Source organism: Gobio gobio (genome assembly GCF_949357685.1).
Source record: "Gobio gobio genome assembly, chromosome: 15".
Classification (NCBI taxonomy): Eukaryota; Metazoa; Chordata; class Actinopteri; order Cypriniformes; family Gobionidae; genus Gobio; species Gobio gobio.
In genome coordinates, this window is record NC_137108.1 from 12,042,078 (window position 1) to 12,063,787 (window position 21,710).

The window sequence follows — 21,710 nt, forward strand, 5'->3', positions numbered from 1 at the left end:
GCAGCCTCCACCCAAGCGACGTCGTGGAGCCGGGCACAAGCAGGCCGCCCCGCTCGTCCAGGCTCCTGCCAAGAGAGGTGGCAAAGGCAGGGGCAAGGGCAAGCGGCCCTGAGACGGGCGACCCGGAGATGGGGAGGACTGCTCTTCTGGAGACGGTGACCGCACCGCTCCATCCCCCGGAGGAGGGCCGGGAGGAGAATCTTGTGTTCCGTTTTGTTTCTGTTCCGCCCAAATTTTCAATAAAAGAGCAGTTTCCTCCATCTCTGGATCCTCAGGGGGCCCGGAGAGTTGTGGCCGGTCAAACGCTGGACCACACTCATCCTCCCCCTTCGCCAGCGGGCAACAGTGGACGACCTCCTCACGTTCCTCCTGCCCACCTGTGGAATCAGGTAAGTGTTGCACAGCACACTCTCACCTCGCTGCGGGCCGCCTCCACGAGACAGCCGCCCCAGCCCGGTACCTGCATTCCACCTCGCTGCCCCACGGTGGGTACGCCGGTGGTCCCTATGGTCCCGCTTGCACGGTCTCTGCGAGCCTGGCTAGAGCTCCCCAGTCCGTCTCGCTGGCTCATTCGGACCATCAGGCTCGGCTATGCGATTCAGTTTGCCCGGCGCCCCCCCCAGGTTCAAGGGCGTCCGCTTCACCTCGGTGAATGCTGCAGATGCCCATGTCCTGCGTGCGGAGATCGCTGTCCTACTGGCGAAGGACGCGATAGAGCCGGTCCCTCCAGCCGATATCTACAGCCCGTACTTCATTGTACCCAAGAAAACCGGTGGGTTACGGCCAATCTTGGACCTGCGAGTCCTGAATCGGAGCCTCCACAAGCTACCGTTCAAGATGCTCACGCAGAAACGCATTTTCGAATGCATCCGCCTCCAAGATTGGTTTGCAGCGATCGACCTGAAGGACGCGTACTTTCATGTCTCGATTCTTCCTCGACACAGGCCGTTTCTGTGCTTTGCGTTCGAGGGTCGAGCATATCAGTACAGAGTCCTGCCCTTCGGGCTGTCCCTGTCCCCCCGCGTCTTCACGAAAGTCATGGAGGGGGCCCATGTGAGAACAGGGCGTTCGCATCCTCAACTATCTCGACGACTGGCTCATTCTAGCACAGTCCAAGGATCAGTTGTGCGAACACAGGGACCTGGTGCTCAGACACCTCAGCCAGTTGGGTCTTCGGGTCAACTGGGAAAAGAGCAAACTCGCCCCCGTGCAGAGGATCTCTTTTCTCGGTATGGAGTTGGATTCGGTCAAACAGACAGCGCGCCTCACGGAGGAGCGTGTCCAGTCGATGCTGAGCTGCCTGAACACGTTTCAAGGCAGGATGGCGGTTCCACTGAAACAGTTTCAGAGGCTCCTGGGGCATATGGCGGCCGCTGCGGCAGTAACACCGCTTGGCCTGCTTCATATGAGACCGCTTCAGCATTGGCTACATGGCCGAGTCCCGAAATGGGCGTGGCAACGCGGCACTCACCGGGTGAGCATCACACCGGCCTGCCGCCAGTCCTTCAGTCCATGGTCAGACCCCTCGTTCCTTCGGGCCGGAGTGCCCCTGGAACAGGTTTCCAGGCACGCTGTGACAAAATACAAAATACACTGCGACCGTCGCGTATATCAACCGACAAGGTGGTCTGCGCTCCCGTCGCATGTCGCAACTCGCCCGCCATCTCCTCTTCTGGAGTCAGAAGTGTCTGAGGTCGCTTCGGGCCATTCATGTCCCTGGTGTGCACAACCGTGTGGCCGACGAGCTTTCACGAGCTGCGCTCCCAGGCGAGTGGCGACTCCACCCCCAGGTGGTTCAGCTGATTTGGAGACAGTTTGGGGTGGCACAGGTCGACCTGTTTGCCTCCCCAGAAACGTCCCACTGCCAGTGGTTCTATTCACTGGCCGAGGGTACACTCGGCATGGATGCCCTGGCGCACAGCTGGCCCCAGGGGCTGTGCAAATATGCGTTTCCCCCAGTGAGCCTACTTGCACAGACTCTGTGCAAGGTCAGGGAGGACGAGGAGCAGGTCCTGCTGGTGGTGCCGTACTGGCTCAACCGGACCTGGTTTCCAGAACTTATGCTCCTCGCGACAGCCCCTCCTTGGCCAATTCCTCTGAGGAAGGACCTTCTGACTCAGAGACGGGGCACCCTTTGGCACCCGCGTCCAGACCTGTGGAAGCTTCATGTCTGGCCCCTGGACGGGACGCGGAGGTTCTAGGTGACTTACCCCAAGAGGTAGTTAACACATCACTTCGGCACGAGCGCCGTCTACAAGACAGGCTTACGCCTTGAAGTGGAACCTGTTCGTCGAGTGGTGTTCTTCTCGCCGAGAAGACCCCCGAAGATGTTCGATCGCGTCTGTGCTTTCCTTCCTGCAACAGGGGTTGGAGCGTAGGCTGTCGCCCTCCACCCTCAAGGTTTATGTTGCTGCAATATCCGCCTATCATGACCATGTAGAAGGTAAGACGGTTGGGAAGCACGACCTGGTCGTCAGGTTCCTTAAGGGGGCGAGACGGTTAAATCCTCCTCGCCCTCCCTCCATACCCTCTTGGGATCTTGCTCTGGTGCTCCGAGCACTTCAGAATGCCCCATTTGAGCCTTTGCAGTCAGCAGAGCTAAAGATTCTGTCTATGAAGACTTTGCTGTTGGCTGCATTGGCCTCCATCAAGAGGGTAGGGGACCTGCAGGCATTTTCGGTCGACGAATCGTGCCTAGAGTTCGGGCCGGGTGATACCCACGTGGTGTTGAGCCCCCGGCCTGGCTATGTGCCCAAGGTTCCTACCACTCCCTTCAGGGACCAGGTGGTGAACCTGCAAGCGCTGCCCCCGGAGGAGGCAGACCCAGCCCTAGCTTTGCTCTGTCCCGTCCGCGCTCTGCAGGTTTACGTGGATAGAACTCAAAGCTTCAGAACCTCAGATCAGCTCTTTGTCTGTCACAGAGGCCAGCAGAAGGGAAAGGCTGTCTCCAAGCAGAGGATGGCCCACTGGATAGTGGATGCCATCACCTTGGCTTACCAAGCACAAGGTGTGCCCTGTCCGCTCAGGGTGCGAGCACACTCTACTAGAAGTGTTGCATCCTCCTGGGCGCTGGCACGTGGCGCCTCGCTTTCAGACATCTGTAGAGCTGCGGGCTGGGCGACACCCAACACGTTCGCTAGATTCTATAGCCTACGTGTAGAGCCGGTCTCCTCCTGTGTTCTCACCTCAAACGGGTAGAAGCACTGAGAGGCTCCGGCTCTTGTCGGCTTGCTGCGCTACGGCACTTATATTCTCCAGAAGCAAACTCTGTGAGTCCTCCACCGCCCTCGGTGCCGGACTTGGCGGAACGTCTGGCATCAGGCCCCTTGCCGCTGAATCCTTGAGAACCGGTATTGGGCCATATGAGTGACCCTGCGGGGATCCCATATTTTCTTCCACGGTCGCTCCTACGGGAAGCCCTTGGGAGAGCCTTCCCTGCAGAGGGACTGAGCCCCCTTCTCCTTGCGGGTACGATGTGGGCTCCGCAGCTTTCCCTTCTCTAGGGCACGCTTTCCCAGTGTTATCCAATAATCACTGAGCGGGTCATGCGGAACAGCAGTGATGGACTTCCCGGTGTGAGCCCCGTCTCATCAGGTAAGAGAGCACAGGCGGCTCAAACAGGGCACTGGATGGGGGCAGAAGCCATGGCGCTTTGGTAAGGATTCCTATTCGTCGGTACTCCGACGTGGCGTCGAGAGTGACCGACTGAATGGGAACGTCTTGGTTATGTATGTAACCCTCGTTCCCTGAAGGAGGGAACGGAGACGCCACGTCCCGTCGCCATGTCCTCTGTACCCTGCTGGGGTGCCTGTCTACCTACCCGGCTCCTCAGCAAAAGGCTGATTTGATGCAATCACCTGTGTCTCATTTATACCCGCGCGGCGTGGCATGAGCACCTGGTGCAATCATTGCATGCCAATGTGCATTGGCTCGTTTAGTTACACTCGAAGTAGATTGGCTCTCGCGAGCGAGATTCCTATTCGTCGGTACTCCGACGTGGCGTCTCCGTTCCCTCCTTCAGGGAACGAGGGTTACATACGTAACCGAGAAGTTTCTGGTTCAAATGTAATTGATTCATGTTAAACTGACTTAAAACCGTTACTCTTTGACTTAACTTGATGTTTTCATTTTGAAATAACATGTTTCAATCAAGTAACCCAATCAAACAAGACTTTCACTTCCCATTATGCTTTGTAAAGGGGCTGAATTCGGAGAGTAAATGTTTAAATAAAGTGCCAGTTGATGCATTTTTAACAAGATGAGAAAATGGAGAGACTTTTTAATGGTTAATGTTTTATGTTGGTATTTAAAAGTTTTTGTTATGTTAGTGTTTTTGGGGTTACCATTGTGGTGAAGTGTAGAGCATGTGCTTGGGGTGAGGACCTGCTGAAAACGATTAAAGTAGTTTCAATAATAAAAAAAACAACCATTTGGGGCATGCCATGTAACAAAACCATCTTCTGACTAGCCAATAAGACCTTGTAAAAGATTTTGTAAATATTGTAAATATAGTATTTCACTAAATAAAAACAATCAATTGAATCGGACTACCTGTTTTGGTTTGTTTTTTAATATTCATTTTAGAATAATTAAATTGAATAGTTTTGGAAAAATTTAAGAATGTTAATCTGATTTAACTAAATGGAATTGAATTAACTTTACGTAAAAAGTTTTTAACTGAAATAAACCCAAAAATAACCCAATTATGTGGAACCTGTTGACATAAAAAAAATTAAGTAAAACCCACGTATCATTTTTTTGAGTGTTGGAACCAATGCACAGATTATTTCGACCTCCCCTGTCATCAGCTCATGTCCCAGCTCACAGTCTGCTCCTGCTATCGTTCACAGATCACACCACGTCTCTGACGGTGAGCCTGCAAATTATATTTTTCAGGATGACTGTACGTGTGAGAAAATACAGTGTGGCGGAGCATCGGAGCACCCTTTACTGTCACGCATGGACTCTATCCATCTCAGTCGGTCACCTCTTCCAGCTCTATTAACATTTTGTCACTCAGAGTGTTTGAAGGTAGTGCTCTTTTAGACTGCAAAATGTATTACAGCTTCTCTATAGCGACACAACAAAATCACCCTAATGATGACTGATGAGGACTTCTCAGATCATATGATGCACTATTCACTGCTACAGTTTAAATACAAACACTTTCGCCTGCAGTGTGTTCCTTTTTGCCAGCAAAACTAATTCATTTTCTAAAATAACATGACATTTTTCTTTGCTGACTATCTATTTGCAATCAGATATTGCAAGTTCTGCAGCTCATCGAGAACATTAGATCATTCAGCAGCAGGGGCTACTACTAGTGATCAACATGAAAGTGACCTCAAGTAAAGCCTGCTGAATTTAGCAAGGTAAACAAAAATGCATACGCTGTGTAAAAAAAAAAAAAATTTAGATAGATAGATAGATAGATAGATAGATAGATAGATAGATAGATAGATAGATAGATAGATAGATAGATAGATAGATAGATAGATAGATAGATAGATAGATAGATAGATAGATAGATAGATAGATAGATAGATGTAAACCAAACACAGTGTGTACAAGCACTGTGTATAACCCTAAAACATAGATTTGACAGGTTTTATTAGTTTATTTTATAAGAAAAATATCCATAACACAAACTGTACAAACTGTAATCTCTAACTTCCGCTAACTGTCGTACGCAAGTTCATAAGAGACTGGCTTTCCAGCGTATGATGTAACATGTGATGGATAGATGCAATTTTATTGACTTCAAAACAGAAACAGTCATTCACTGCCATTATATAGCTTGGAAGAGCCAGGACATTTTTTATTTAACTCTGATTGTATTCGTCTGAAAGAAGAATGTAATATACACCTAGGATGGCTTGAGGGTGAGTAAATCATGGGCTAATTTAAAATTTTGGGTGAACTACCCCTTTAAGTAACACTACTTTTTGTCAATTTGAATTTAGTTTGTTAATTAAATGCAAAATGCCTCATCTAGCCAATAAATTCATCAAGACAACAATTTTCAAAACAGTCTAATTTTCAATAAGTAACTATAAACGAATTATTGTTTATAGTACCCTTAACATGTGAAGTGAACTATGCAAGTTTCTGATGGATCAATTACCTTACCAAGTAAAGATATCTGAGATGTGGGTTTAAATGGTTGTACACAGACCTCAACACTTGACATGCAAATCTCAAAAACATTGATAACCAACAGATGTAAAAAGATGACATGAAAAACAATAATTAATAATTACAACAAACCGAACCGAACCGCACAATTAATTAATTCTGAAATGCATGAACTCACAAACCCTTGATCCTATTGCTGAATTCTGTTGATCTAACTTTATATATATATATATATATATATATATATATATATATATATATATATATATATATATATATATATATATATATATATATATATATATATATATATATATATATATATATATATTATTTTTTTCTGTGCAAAAAAAAATGTGTGTCTCAGTCAGGCTCTTTGGTTTAGTTGTACCTCCATTTCCAGTGCACTGAATCATTCCCTCCCTAAAACGCACTGTAAAAACATAGTGAGCATCAGCTGCATTCTATATTCACATAGCTGAAATGGTGTCATATGTCTCAAGTTTTTAAATGTGTTTTAGTGGTTATAGTGTTGTCTCAATTAGACTAGTGCCTAAAACCACAACACAGAGAACAAAGGAGTATAATAATATTGAAGCATTTCACTTAAGCATGACGAGACATTGACATCAGAGAGATGGCAGTGTCTTGACCACTGTGTTTTGTGTGATCTCTGATATTTAATTATCACAGCACTGTAAAACCCAACAAGTTAAACAAACTCATTTAATTTGAGGAAACTGATTACCTCAATTAAATTGAGTTTAAAAACTTAATTGAAGTAAAGAAAAACTGTAGTTATGAGTACTCTGAACTTATTTTAATTGAGTCCACTAAACCAAGGATACTTCTTAATATCCAATTAAACTTTACACTGCATTCAAATACTTTTTACAGCTAAAACTTCACTATAATGAGTAAAACAACAGAAATTACGAACTTTAAATGAACTCCGAGAGCTTGCTAGTTACTGCTAGCTCACAATAGCACACACAAAGTCAAATCCAATGAGTTAAGCAAACTCATTACATTTGAGGAAACTTATTACCTCAAATAATTTGAGTTTAAAAACCAACAGTTATGAGTACTCTAAGCTCATTTCAGTTGAGTTCACTAATATACATTTTTTTAAATGATTCTTAATATATGTTGCAGTTGAGTAATTAAGTGATTAATTAAGTGATGATTGGGCATTAATTATGATCACCTGATGATAATGAGCAGAATCACAGAAGGAAAGAGAAACACAAGAACTACAACTGACTTAAGCCACAGCTTTAGATGAAATAACAGAAGATAAAAGAAGACATTACATCTCTGAAGATCTCAGCAGAGGAGGATTAAACAACTCCACAAACAGCACTACCAGTTTCACACATTACTAACCAGACTGACTTTATTTCTGTCATTCCTGTTTTAATGAAAATAATAGTTTAATTAAAGTCACCATGATGGTGATGAGTGTTTGCTTTAGTTGGACTCTTGACCCTTAAATCTTTAACATTAGTTTTTAACTCTGGCTGCTTTAAATGTGTGTTTAAAAAGCATATTTGTTATGGTAAGGAATGCTTAGAGAAAATGTGATTTAAGTGATGTTGGCTATACAATGATGTTGGTATAATCATCATGTAATGGCTTAAGTCACTGATCTCACTCAGATTCTTATGCTCTGGTTATAGCGGTTTTGTGTTGTTAATTTTTGTATTAATAATAATGGCTACATGATTAAACAGCACAAAATCCAGCACTGTTGTGGTAATTGAATAATTTGTACGATTTCAAAACCATGTAGTGCTCAAAAGGTTTTAATCTATGGCATTACTTAGACACACACAGACATCAAGAATCTGCGTATGCATCTCAACAATGGTGACAATCAATGAAAAGCTTCATGCTGCAGCATGCATTGCGGCATGAATAAATTATGCATCTAAATTGTGATACATTTTCTTTGATTCTTACTATTTGCTTTTACTTTTGCTGTTTGTGATGTTTTTGTAGCTTGTTTTATGTTCAAAGTTGATCTTTATCTCTCTTTTTTTTTTTTGATTGTCACCATTGTTGAGATTCATACTCTGATTCTTGATGTCTGTGTGTGTCTAAGTATAGTTGTAGATTAAAACCTTTTGTGCATTCATTTTATTTATTTCAATCCTGGATTTTGTGCTGTAAAATCACATTGGTTCTATTATGAATAATACAAAAATATTATAACACAGAACCTCTATAACCAGAGCATTAGACTCTGAATGAGGTCAGTGATTTAATCACTACATGACGATAATATCATTAGCAACCAACACCAGCTGATCACATTTTCTTTTGGCTTTTCTTATCATAACAAATGTGCTTTGTAAACACAGTCAATGAAGCCAGAGCAAGACATGTTATGTCAAGGGTCAAGATCCCAACAAAAGCAAACACTGAACACCATCATGGTGAATTCAAACAAAACTATTATTTTCAATATAACAGAAATGACAAATAAAGTTAGTCTGGTTAGTAATGTGTGAAGCTGGTAATGCTGTTTGTGGAGTTTTTTGATCCTCCTCTGCTGAGATCTTCAGAGATTTAATGTCTTATTTTATCTTCAGTTGATTTCATCTAAAGCTGTAGTCAGTTGTAGTTCTTGTGTTTCTATTTCCTTCAGTGAGTCTGCTCATTATCATCAGGTGTCATCACCAATACGCAATTATCACTTATTTAATCACTTAACAATACAATTATTATCCAATTATCATGCTGGGAACTAGAAATGTTCTATAACTCATTCATTTTGAGTTCTGTTTCAGTCATTGTGTCCACACAACATTCGGTAATGTTTGAGTGCAGTGAACTCATTTTTATTTAGTACATACAACTGTTAGGTTTTACAGTGAGGGCAAGACAATATCTGAACTGAATGCCTGCCACTCAATAAGAGAAGCATTTCTTGTCCTTTAATCCATTCTTCTCTCGTTATATGCCAGTAAAGTTTAGCAGTCACGTGTTGATGAATATCAACTGCTGTGGCATCTCTTTCTCTCTCTCGCTCTTTCGCTCTTTCTCTCTCTCGCTCTTTCTCTCGCTCTCTCTCTCGCTCTCTCTCACTCTCTCTCTCTTTTTTACATTTATAAATAAAGTGTGATTTATGTTGTTTTCCACATGGGACTAAAATTTGGTGAAAAAGATGCTTAATGCTTGTATTTTTAACAAGAGAGATTTTACTTGCTCTCAATTAGTGGTTGACAGTATTTTTACTTTGTTACTGTTCTTATATAAACTGTTCTTGTGTAAACAAGTTTTTTTTTTTGATACTGACACTTTTTGGATTAACTCAATATTTTCATTTTGAAAGAACGTTTCAATCAAGTAGGTCAAAAATATGTACATTTTGCTGCTTGTTCAAATTACTTGTAAATACATTAAAACAAGTTATCCAGCACAATTCTTTCAAGATGTTGTCACAGCATAATTTCATCTAGTTTAACCACTTTGCTTAATCTATTTAAATTGAGATTACATTAATATTTTAGTTGTGTTACATAGCAGTATAGAAACTAGGAACAGGATTTCCACTTCTTATCATGCTTTGCATGGTGCTGGATAGGGAGAGTAAATGTTGATATTAAGTGTTATTTTATGTAAATTTTGATGACTCTTTTTCATAATGTCTCAAGGTTAGGTCCATTGTAAAAGAAGAACAGAGACTCTCAGTCATAGGAGCAAATGTAACTGAATCAATCTTATTTTTAGAATCAGAACGACTCGGTTATTAACACAACCTCGGTTCCCTGAGAGAAGGGAACGAGTATTGCGCAGCATACGCAAGGGGGATTCCTGAGTTCCTCTAGAATTGAAGCAGAATTTTATCCTTAAAATGAATCCATGTAAAACGCAGTGCTGTTCCGACTGCCTGAAGGGGGCCGAACGCTCTATATATAATCTCAGTGCCCTGACTGGGCAGAGCAAGTTTGCGTCTGTTTCACCATCTGATAAAGGTAGTGCTGAAAGCGTAATGACTTGCGCCTTGAACGGAGTGGAAAGCACCTTGGGTACATAACCATGTCTTGACTTGAGGACGACTCTGGAGTCGCTAGGTCCAAACTCTAGATAGGATGCACTCACTGAGAGTGCATGCAGGTAAACCTACTGTCTTCACGGACGCTAAAGCCAGCAAAAAAGCAACTTTCAGTGAAAGGTGCTTTAAGCTTACTGACTGCAATGTTTCAAATGGTGCTCCTTTCATACCCTGCAAGACTGTGGAAAGGTCCCATACCGGAACTGAAGGGGGGGGCGAGGCGGATTCAGCCTTCTAGCCCCTTTAAGGAAACGCGTTATGAGCTCGCATTTACTTGTGTGATGTGCCACTATCGCGGTCACATATACTTTGAGCGTGGAGGGGGAGCGACCCGCGTCCAACAGCTCTTGTAGGAAATAAAGCACTTCTGCCACCTCACATGAGTGTGGATTAAGGTTTCGTGCTCTACACCAGTCTGAGAAGACTGACCATTTCATAGCATAAAGCTGCCTGGTTGCGGGGGCTCTAGCCTCTGAAATAGTGTTTATTATCTTTTCAGGAAGGTCCCCTGATAGCCGTAGATGGGCTATGCATGTAGGGGCTATCAAAAGTACTCCTCCACAGCGGGGCTATCAAAAGTACCACACATTTTTCCTCCTTGATCCGTCTGATTATCTGAGGTATCATTGTGACCAGAGGGAACGCAAACAGAGGAAGTCTGGGCCAAGCATGGGCCAGCGCATCGTTGCGTTTGGAGAAATATATTGGGCAGTGAGTATTGTCTTCTGAGGCGAACAAGTCCACCTCTGCTCTGCCGAAGACACTCCATATTAACTGAATCGTTTGAGGGTGAAGCGACCATTCCCCTGGGGGGACGTTGTCCCTGGATAACATATCTGGCCCTTGATTCAGGATACATGGCACATGAGCTGCTCTTAGTGAGCTCAGGTTGCGCCTTGCCCATAAAAGGAGGTGTTTCGCCATCTGATGCAGGCTGTATGATTTCAGGCCGCCTTGGTGATTTATGTAAGCCACCATCACAGTGTTGTCCATTCGGACCAGCATGTGGTGCCCCTTTAAGTATGGGAGGAAAGCGCTCAGTGCTATTATGACTGCTTTCATCTCTAGACAGTTTATGTGCAGCCTCTTCTCCGCTGGAGTCCAGTGGCCGGAGAGAGGTTTGCCCTGATGCAGGGCACCCCAACCTAGGTTGGATGCATCTGCCGAGACCACCTTCCATCTCGTAATCGAGCCTATGCTCACGCCTGATTGGTACCAGTCGTTCGGTAACCAAGGAGCCAGAGCTTTGATACAGCCATGGTTTACTTTGATGTGAAACCGGCCAGACCGCCACGCCTATGCTGGGACACGGTCTTTTAGCCAATGTTGGAGGGGGCGCATGTGCCCAATTAAGCCCAGTTCTAGCACCGTCGATGCTGATGCCATCTGACACTCTGTTCAGCTGTCTGAGATCTAGGATGGGTTTGAGACCTCCATCCTTTTTCGGAATGAGGAAATAGCGGCTGTAGAAACCTGACTCGCTTTGTTACAGGTACACGGCTTCTATCGCTCTATTCTCTAGCAGCCTCACGAAGCTGCTGGCTCAGAGACAGAGTTCGACCAGAGTCCCAGATGCAGCTTGTGAAAACAGGCTGTCATCGCCGTCCTCCTCTTCCTGCCATTGCGATCCGCCGAAGGAGACCGAACAGGCTGCTACAGACGGGGGACGCTGTTCCTCCTGTGTAAAAGTAACAGGAGATGGCGAGGCACACCTGGAAAGGTCCGGCGTGCATTCGTTGAGAGGCTCCAGCTGTCTCTGATCGCGGCGCTTCTTCCTGCGCAGTCCAATCAGGAGAGCAGACGGCGAAGAAGAAGTCATTGTCGAAGAAGGCAAGCCAAGCCCGCAGGGTCTGCAATGCCATCTCGTCGCACTCTGGGCAGCCACCCTGAGAGAGTGCAGCGAAGGCGTGGTCTCAGCCGAGATACGCCGTGCAGATAATGTGTCGATCCCCATTGAGCAGAGGGTCTCTGCATGAAGCACAACGCTTGTGCAATGGATATAAAAGGATATGTAACGCCTGATAACGCAGCTGGGACGATGGCGGCTGAAGGCGGATGACTCCGACGTCCTCAGAAGTGCTCGGGTTCCGCTGAGGTGCTGTTCGACAGTGGCTTCAGTCCAGAGATCAGCAAAGTGGTGAGTCACTGAAGGAGATTTTAACTGAGTCCCTATGGCGTGACACAGTCTTTTATAGACTCGATATGCAAATTATCGAGTAGCTACCTCATTGGTCCCCCCGCCTCGCCATAGGTTCATGCATTTGCTGCAGCAAAGCCAATCAGCGCGCTCATACGCTCTGCTAGGTCTGCTGTGCAGCTGCACTGTGTTTTACATGGATACATTTTAAGGATAAAATTCTGCTTCAATTCTCGAGGAACTCAGGAGTCCTTGAGAGTGATTCCCTGAGAATCCCTGAGAGTGATTCTCTCGAAAGGGAACTGTAATTGCAGTCAGTTTGTAGCTCACCTGTTTCGTCAGAGCTCTTCTTCACCATGTTGAAGTCGTGTGGAGGTTTGACTGGGGGATTGGGGTCACGCGGGTAATGAGCGCTGCTGTCTCCCTGTGGTGCATCAGAGCGCTGCCGTTCATTCCTGATGCTGTCACATGTTCTCACTGATGCTGTGGGACAGCACTGTCTTACCTCCTGGCATCATGCCATGTACCAGCCTATAGTCTCGGCTTCAGCAGCCATTATCTCAACCAACGCTGACTGACATGAATGGATAAATACACACAAGTACACACAAATACACAAGTACACACAAGAACCCAGGGGAAAGAGTTCAATGCAGCACAATCACACTGATCACATTTCAACACTGAGCCATTGATGATCAAACGTGCAGTTTGTTTATGTGTTGAGCACAATAGTGGCAGTCCTGGTTTCATGGGTAAGATGTAATTAGCCAAGTTATACTGAACTAGTATAAAACCTATTTACAAACAATGCAAATTTCAGCAGTGTATAGTAGCCCATTTCCACATAAATCTTATGGCTTGTTTCCACCGAGCGGTGTGGTACGGTTCAGTACAGTAGAGTACGATTCGGGACCGTAAACCCTGATAAGAAAAAAGCAACACAGTAAACAAATGGACGACATACAGCAGATTTTGTTCTTGCTTCTCACCATGTGGCTGTTTTGTCACAAGAAGGCGACATGCTTTGTTTGAGCCAAGGCTGCAGGCTGCAAGGAAAATAGCCAAAAAAGCATGCCCAAGTGACAATTCTCTGTCAACCAATCAACGCTCTGCAGTGAGTCTAGCTCCACCCTTTAGGACCGGACTATCGTGCTAGGTACCCCTACGGAAGGGCAGCAAAAAAGTGGTACGGTTCGGAATTAGGGTACCATTCACAACTTCTGATAATGGAAACGGACAAAATTGTATACCATACTGAACAGTACTGAACCCTATACCACTCAGTGTAAACGAGCAATTAAAGGCCCACTGAGGTGCCTTGAAATGCGCTGCAATATTCAATGAGTTGACGTAATTTCCCCTGAAACAGGAAGACAGGGCGGGACGTATTGAACAGCTTCTCACCCTTTTTAAAACAGCCAATAGTGTTTTGTTTATATTACAGCTTGACTAGAGCCTTTTAGCTTGGTAAAGCCGCAGTTTCCTCCTAATCTCTAACCGTTTCTCATCATAAACTCCTCAATATAGCATTCTGTGCAGAATTCAAAGGGGTCCGATACGTTTATATCTCCTAAATGCGAATTTTGTCATTGTTTTGGAGCACACTAATTTATAGATAAAAGTAAGACTAACATATTCATGCTAAAAGCCAAAAAACTTCATAATTATGCCATAATTATGATTTACAAAACCATGTTTTTTATGTGGCGTAAATTGGCTTCCATTCAGCACATTATAAAAGAAAAAGATTTTTGGATTTATTTTTTCAGCAAAATCTAATTGGCTGAAAAGGCACAATGCAAGTTCAAAGTTACATCACAGCCAGTGAGCATGAGAGCATAAATATTATAGTATAAATGCTAATTTTGAAGCATTTGTTTCGATTATAGGACAACTTGTAAACTTTCATCCATTAGCCCAAAAACCGGATTTTTTCGGCTTGGTCAAAAGGAATTCTGCGTGTAAGCCTTTTTAGCAAGTTCTCTTAATTTATTGATATCTCATTTCAAATTTGACTCCATGAATAATTTTATCTGACTCCAATTTTATGTGACTCCATAAAGTGTGTTACGTTTAGAGTTTATCAGCTGATTTTATGATTAGTTGTGATTTAATTTAGATTGTTGATTTTTCAAATATTCGTTCCACCATGGGACCCGGAGCCGCACAGAGGCTAGAGTCAAATTAGTCAGTTCTGATATTAACCCCTTACCAGTCACCCCCACTTTTGGCAAAGGAGTGCAAAATGACATACCCAAAATAAAATTGTTGCTGCTAATGAGTCCTTCTGACTACACACAAATCAAAGGTATCATTTGAAAGCTGACACTTGACAGTTTACCATGAAAGACTCAAAATTACTCTAGAAATTACTAGTAGAGAGATAAATAAGCTCAAACACAATGGACAATTGAAAAAAAAAATTATAACGGTTTATGAACAAGAAAAATACATAAGGCAGAAATATATATGGATCTGGAAACACAAGTAAACTAAAGCCACATGTCTTTTAAATGTACGTTTCAAATTTGAAGTTGATACAAGCCAAAATGACTTTTTTACAAGCATTTAGTTCTGAGTATGTCTAGGCACCTTTCCAAAAAGGCCACTTGGAGACTCCAAAGGGACACTTGGTAACCACCTTTTACCATGAGGTATAACCAGTTTGTTTGATCATTTCAATCTATTTTCTCATTACAACATGACAAAGCTCAATTTATATACTTTCTCTGGTATATTTTTCACCCCTAAATGTTTATAAAAATGCATGTATGTGCATATTTTTTTGTAAAATAATATTTTTTTGAAAGAGCTCCAAAAGGACACCAAAGTGACACTTGGTAACGTATAAGACGTTTAACAAAGTCTTTGTTCACTTCCATTAATTTAAAGGTTTAGAATGATGACATACATTATTTAGCAAATAAAAAGTTTTATTTATGTATATATTGTATACAGCAACAAACATCTGTTCCTTAGTTATTCAACACAGTGATAACCCCCCCCCAAAAAAAAACCCCCAAAAAGGACAATTTACAAAGTACTGAGTTTGTCTCGGTCTTCCTTTCTTTCCTCCTCCCCTGGAACTTCTGGAGGCAGCGAGAGATGTTGCAGCCAGGCAGGGACGTTTTGTCGGTTGTCCAGAGGCCTCTGGTACCCAGTCATCATCTGAAGTTTCCTCACTGTTGAATTACACAAAAAGGATTAGAAATAAACCCATCACAACTGTTTATCTTACACATAGAAAAAACTACAGCAATTTACTCCCATACACACTCTATTGTTGCCCTGATGGCACATTTACATCAGCTTACTGATTTTCTATTCAAATTCAAAGAATCATTCACATACAGTGATCTACCTACATACACACTCTATTGTTGCCCTGATGGCACATTTACACAAGCTTACAAATTTTCTATACAAATTCAAAGGATCTTTCACATACAGTGATCGACCTCCATACCCACTCTGTTGTTTCCCTTCTTGAAACATTTACACTACCAGCTAATGACTCAGACTGTAATCAGACAATAATCATACACCAAAACAGTTTCTTCTCTCAAGAAACATTACTTGCTTCACATTATTTGCTTACCACAAAGTACTGCGCTGTCTCTGTCTTCCTTTCTTTCCTCCTCCCCTGGAATTTCTGGAGGCAGCGAGAGATGTTGCAGCCAGGCAGGAACGTTTTGTCTGTTTTCCAGAGGCCTCTGGTACCCTTTCATCATCTGAAGTTTCCTCACTGTTGAATTACACAAAAAGGATTAGAAATAAACCCAACATAACAGATTATCTTGCACAGAAAATAGCACATATTATTGCATTTTTTCCTCTGACACATTTGGTCTGAACTTTGTCCTGCTTTCTACATACACAACTGTACATACATAAAGTTATATGCTCAAGTACGTTGTACAGGGTTTCTTCTAGAGGTTTACCAATACTCCCATGTCACATTTCGATAAATAGCACAATACTGAACTCACAATACAATATTATTGCGATACTCCAAGGCATATTGTAAAAAGGATAACAAAAAATATACCGAAATGCTAAATTTGGTATTACATTAGGGGTGGATATGAATAGGCTTGGACCTGGTGCTGATAACCAAACGCACAGGACAATGGTGACAACATAGTAAAAACTATTCTGGTGAGAATAGCCGAAAAGACTGAATTATTTTGGACAAATATGCTTACACTCTCACCCACTCACTGACTAGATATATTTAAATATTGCTGGTCACTTTTTAGTGGCAACATAAGACTTTTGTCATTATCAGGTCCCACAAATATTCCCCCATTGCATTACTATACATTATATTCAACATTTTATAGTAATTGAATGTAGTACTGACACTAAAACACTGTGAAATTTAACTTTTTCCTCACACTGTCATTTTTATTTTGGGTGAAATATACACAATACAGATTTTCACTATCCACGATACATTGTTACAACTTACATCACTAGCTTCTAACTCAGAACTTGAATAAAAAAGGAATTTTGCGGTACTTGAATGTACTAATAAGCCGTAATAGTGTAGAAACACAAAACTACAAAACAAAGCAACAAAAACGTTCTAAATGTAGACACTTACCGATCTAAAACAGGATCGAGACCTTCCAAAAACATTTCCTCTTCTTCAGAGTCGACGCTGGATACAGCACTCTCTTCTGAATATTCCACATTTTCTTCATCACTGCTTCGCAAAAGTTCTTCCAATGCAGCAGCAGGAGAAAATAACTTCTGTCCTCGACGTGGATCCATTGCAGGCGAATGCTAACAGAGCGAGCGCTAGTGAGCAAGTGTAGCAATGGAACCTCTGTGCGTCACGAGGGGCGTGCGTGAGTAATTTTCCAGGATGCAAATGGTTACGCAAACAAAAATACAATGTGATACTCGCGAGATTTATGCTAATCAACACATCGGCGTATTCGTTATTGCATAGACTACATGTTAGATGACAACACAAGACTTTCCCATTGCTGTTTTTTTTTTTTTTTACCAAACACATTTGCATGTGGATAATCATGCGTCACCAAAAGTGACTGTCATCTTTCAATCTTTTCTAAAATTGCGTGGCTAGTTTTCATCAGATATCTTCTGGGCGGTTCTCATTCAGTTCCAGACACTCTACTAAATACATTGATACGTTATATTTCATTGAATAATGCGCTTCATGCGTACAGTTCATCAAATAAACAGGACAGCGTCCTCGTGATTAGTAAACTTCAGGAAGTAAACAACAGAAGTTCTATAGCTTTTTTTTACCAGTTTGCTTGTTTTTTGACAAATATTTACTATGGACATCGTACACTGGACTCTTCCCATGGAAAAAAGGTCGAAGTCACCATTATTCTGCCAAACATTACATTTCCAAAGCACAAAAAGGTAAGGGACCTCCCTCTCTTTGTTGTCATATCACATTGTTTAGATTCATACAGAATGACAAAAAAACGTTGCAAAGTTATCTTGATTGTATAATGCTTATACAGATACGAATCTGCAGTCTCTTATCTTTCAAACAATGTACTGGTTGACCTTATTAATTGACAAAATGATATTGTAAACTAGCGATCAATGTAAACACTATCAAACGCGGGGCCGTCGGCGATCTTTGAACACAAAGGGGTTAAAGAGGATTGCAGAGTGAACTATTTTAACTTTAAGTGAGTCACATGTTTACTCATAACAAAATGTGTAATTAGATTAATAGCCACGAAAAGTTGCAACTTATAATAACAGCGATAGTCAGAAATCTGATTTTCTCTCATGCTTGGCTCGATGCTCCCGCTCTGCAGTCCTCAGTTTGATCTGTCCCAACAGAGAGATTTGCGGTAGCTCCTACTTACTCCGCATGCGACACTACTAAAGTAATGATTTCAGAAAGATACAGAATAAATCAAGATTAACATTTATTTTGGCCAGACAAGAAAATAATTAAGTAAGAATCCATGGTACACAACTGATCAGCGTAAAAACATAAACACAATCGCAAAGTAATATGAAAATAATTTCAAAGAGTCATCATGTCTGGCACAATACATGCAGTGTGTGTCAGTGTCTCAAAGACACTGACACAGACTGCATGGGGGTTCTGGCTACAGAACGTTCCCCCTGACATGTTACCTATGTTACCCTCCCTTAAATACTCCAACTAGAACAAAAGGGTTGTAAATATTTGCAACACAACCACCTGAGGCCTATTGCACAAAACTAGGATAAGGGATTAAGCCGGGATATCTTGGTGATCCTGGCTCAATTTATCCGTGATCCGGTTGCACTAAAGCTGGATAGGGTGGTAGTTGGATGTTATGGTATAAATTACCATGGAGATTTATTCTGTGGAGCTAGCCTGCTCCAGACCAGGCTAAATTCCAGGATCTATTTAATCTCATCCCTTATGTCAGTCAGCAGTCACCACAAACGGAAACCAATAGTTATTCTACTGCCCACTATACATTGTTATCACATATAACTAGACCCACTGTCATTATTTAAACGTTTGTGATCATAATTTCAATCATTTTGGATAAATTATGATTTTTAGATGATGTTGCTATCATTAGATAATTTACGGTTTCCCATAGACTATAAGGCTATATATAAAAATGATAGAATATTAGGGCCACAGAGGAAAAAAAAGAAAAGTCACAGACTTCGAAAAATTAAGTCATAATATTGTAACCCGTTGTTTTATAGGAAGACGGTTGTTAAAATGACAGCTGTGGGGCATTTCGTGGAATTGTTCTTCAGTATGGTTTCACAAACAAGGACATACTTAATCTCTTGGCACATCAGCGTCACATTGTCATAAGTATCAGGACTGTAAAAAGAATATGCATCTTTTCCGCAGAAAGAACCAGCCTCATAAATGTATGACTTTTTCCTTCTTCCTCAGTGTGGCCCTAATACTCGGCCGTATAAAATACACATTCCACATAAATATAAAAACACAAAGTGTAACATTAGGTTCCTTTATTGAATAAGGATAAAACAAAGCAGGTAAACCATCAGCTCCTTTCGAAACTGAAGTCACACAGTGACTCAACAATACAACAAAAGGATTATACAACAAAAGGATAAATACACATTCAAAGATAGAGATTAAATATATATATATATATATATATATATATATATATATATATATATATATATATATATATATATATATATATATATATATATATATATATATATATATATATATATATAAAACACACCCCGCTTGTCTGCACACTGAAATAAATGCAGGACAAATCCATACACATCAACTGAACAGACAAATGAATGGATGCAGTAGCCTCCCTGCAAACTTGTATTACACACAGTATACAGCACAAACATCATAAGAGGCCAAAAAAAAACAAAAAAAATCGGTGGACAGCATAAGAAGCTGAGTACAACGGTTAAGATTAAACTGTACTACTGAGCGTAGTAATTATGTAAGCCTTTAATAATTTATCAAAGCCTTATACAGTGTGATGGGGTTACTTTACACAATTTCACTCGTATCTGTTGTCCATTTCAATTAAAAGTTAAACTGTTTCATAATCAGTGTACAACTGCATTTTTGGAGATGTGAATTAACTATTTGGATTGTAATTGTGATGTTTCAGCGGAGCGGTGAGTGTGTAATTGTGCACTACTTACGCATTCAGGAGGTCTGCAATACTTTGCCATGCTTTTTCTCTTTGCTTTATCACTGTGGCGGTGTTGCCTTTCTTCTTAATTATGTATTTTACCTCCTCGTATGCCTCCATGAGGATTTGTGCCTCCAACGGGGAAAAGTACGCCGCTCTAGTTGCCATGGTGAATCAGTGAATCTGTGATCGGTGGCGGGTCTATTTGAGTGAGCCGTGAGCGCGCACCTATCCAAGATTGGTTTAACCTGGCTTGATGAATCCGTGTCTGCTCATCCTGGCTTGGTCTTTGTGCAACCAATTAAGCCTGGATGCACTTGTTTTGGCTTCATTGAGCTCAGCTCAGTCATTTATCCTGGATGTCTTAATTCTACTTTTGTGCAACGGGCCTCTGGTTTTGGGGGAGAGGATCAGATATCTTTGAAGAGACTCCTCAAAAGGAGAACAGAATTCTCATTAGTTTTCAACCTTTCTAATACTACTAGTGACTGAAGTGAAACTGAGACCATTTTACCATTCGCACCGAGACCTTTAAAAGGACACCAAACATGAAAGGGATAACACAATAGATTTACAAGATACATCATCATTGGTATATCTGCATTTGTTGACTTGAAAACAGGGCAAGGAGAGGGCAACATGGGGAGGGGGGAGAAATGTTTGATCAGGGCGGTGTCCCACAGTTTCTGTGAGATCTTCTCTCAAGATTAGTGACTTTTATTGTTCTATTGTTGGGGTTTGGATCTCAGCTTTTGTCTTAGCAGCAAAACCGATCCTTACAGACAACTGTGTAAACCAAATGTTTTGAAAAGGACAGAACTGTATATCTCAGACAGTTTAGTGGCAGCCCAAGGATTTGACACACACATACACACGTCTGGTGGTTCGCTATTTTTGTAGGGACTCTCTATAGACATAATGGTTTTTATACTGTACAAACTGTATATCTTATCCCCTTACAATAATCCTACCCCTAAACCCATCACAGAAAAGGTTCTGCATTTTAACATTTTCAACAACAAAAAAAATTCTTAATGATTTATAAGCTTGTTTCCTTATGGGGACCTCAATTTAGGTCCCCATGGAGACACGAGAGTCCCCATGAGTCAGTGTGCATTCAGGTTGAAGTCCCCACTGGGATAGAAAAACATGAACACACACACGCACACAGCTGCAAGCGCTCATTACATGTATTATGCTAATAAGCTCAGGCAACTGAGGATGAGAATACATTTGCATTATGTTGATGACCAGATCCAAACTAAATGGCATCCAAACAGTGAATCTAGCTTGATCCAATCTGAATGAGCTGTAATTTCTAGGGATTTAATTTAGACTACTTTCAGTTTGGTTTTTAATCATCAAATAAACATGCAAAGAATAAATATAGTTTGTGGAATCACAAGATTGTTAGACACACAAACAGAAGCGCTGTATAGTTTAGCTTTAAAAACAAGAGAAATGATTGCAGCAAAGCCATTTCACAACAATTTCAGTATGACACTTGATTGCTGAAACATCATGGCTATTTTAAAAGCTTATTTTTACATTAAAGTTATTGAAGTTTTTTTTATTTATTTTTTTATGTGTTAAACACTGTAGTCCAGCTGCTAAATATGCTGCAACAGACTGACTTTGAATGCCATTAACAAGATTATGTGACTTAAACGAAATCTGACTTGATTAAATTATTTTGAGCGACTGGAAATTGATCGTTCAG

General features: G+C 41.8%; 1 protein-coding gene across 1 annotated transcript; it reads right to left on the bottom strand.

Moving 5' to 3' along the window:
- Positions 1–12,108: 12,108 nt before the first annotated feature.
- On the bottom strand, positions 12,109–17,111 carry LOC307138641 (uncharacterized protein; the record flags this gene model as incomplete). The annotated part of the gene is made up of 5 exons (XM_079837108.1): positions 12,109–12,293; positions 12,663–12,756; positions 15,373–15,517; positions 15,934–16,080; positions 16,942–17,111. 5 exons carry the CDS (start codon positions 17,109–17,111, stop codon positions 12,109–12,111), a joined length of 741 nt encoding a protein of 246 aa, XP_079693234.1.
- Between the last annotated feature and the right edge of the window lie 4,599 nt (positions 17,112–21,710).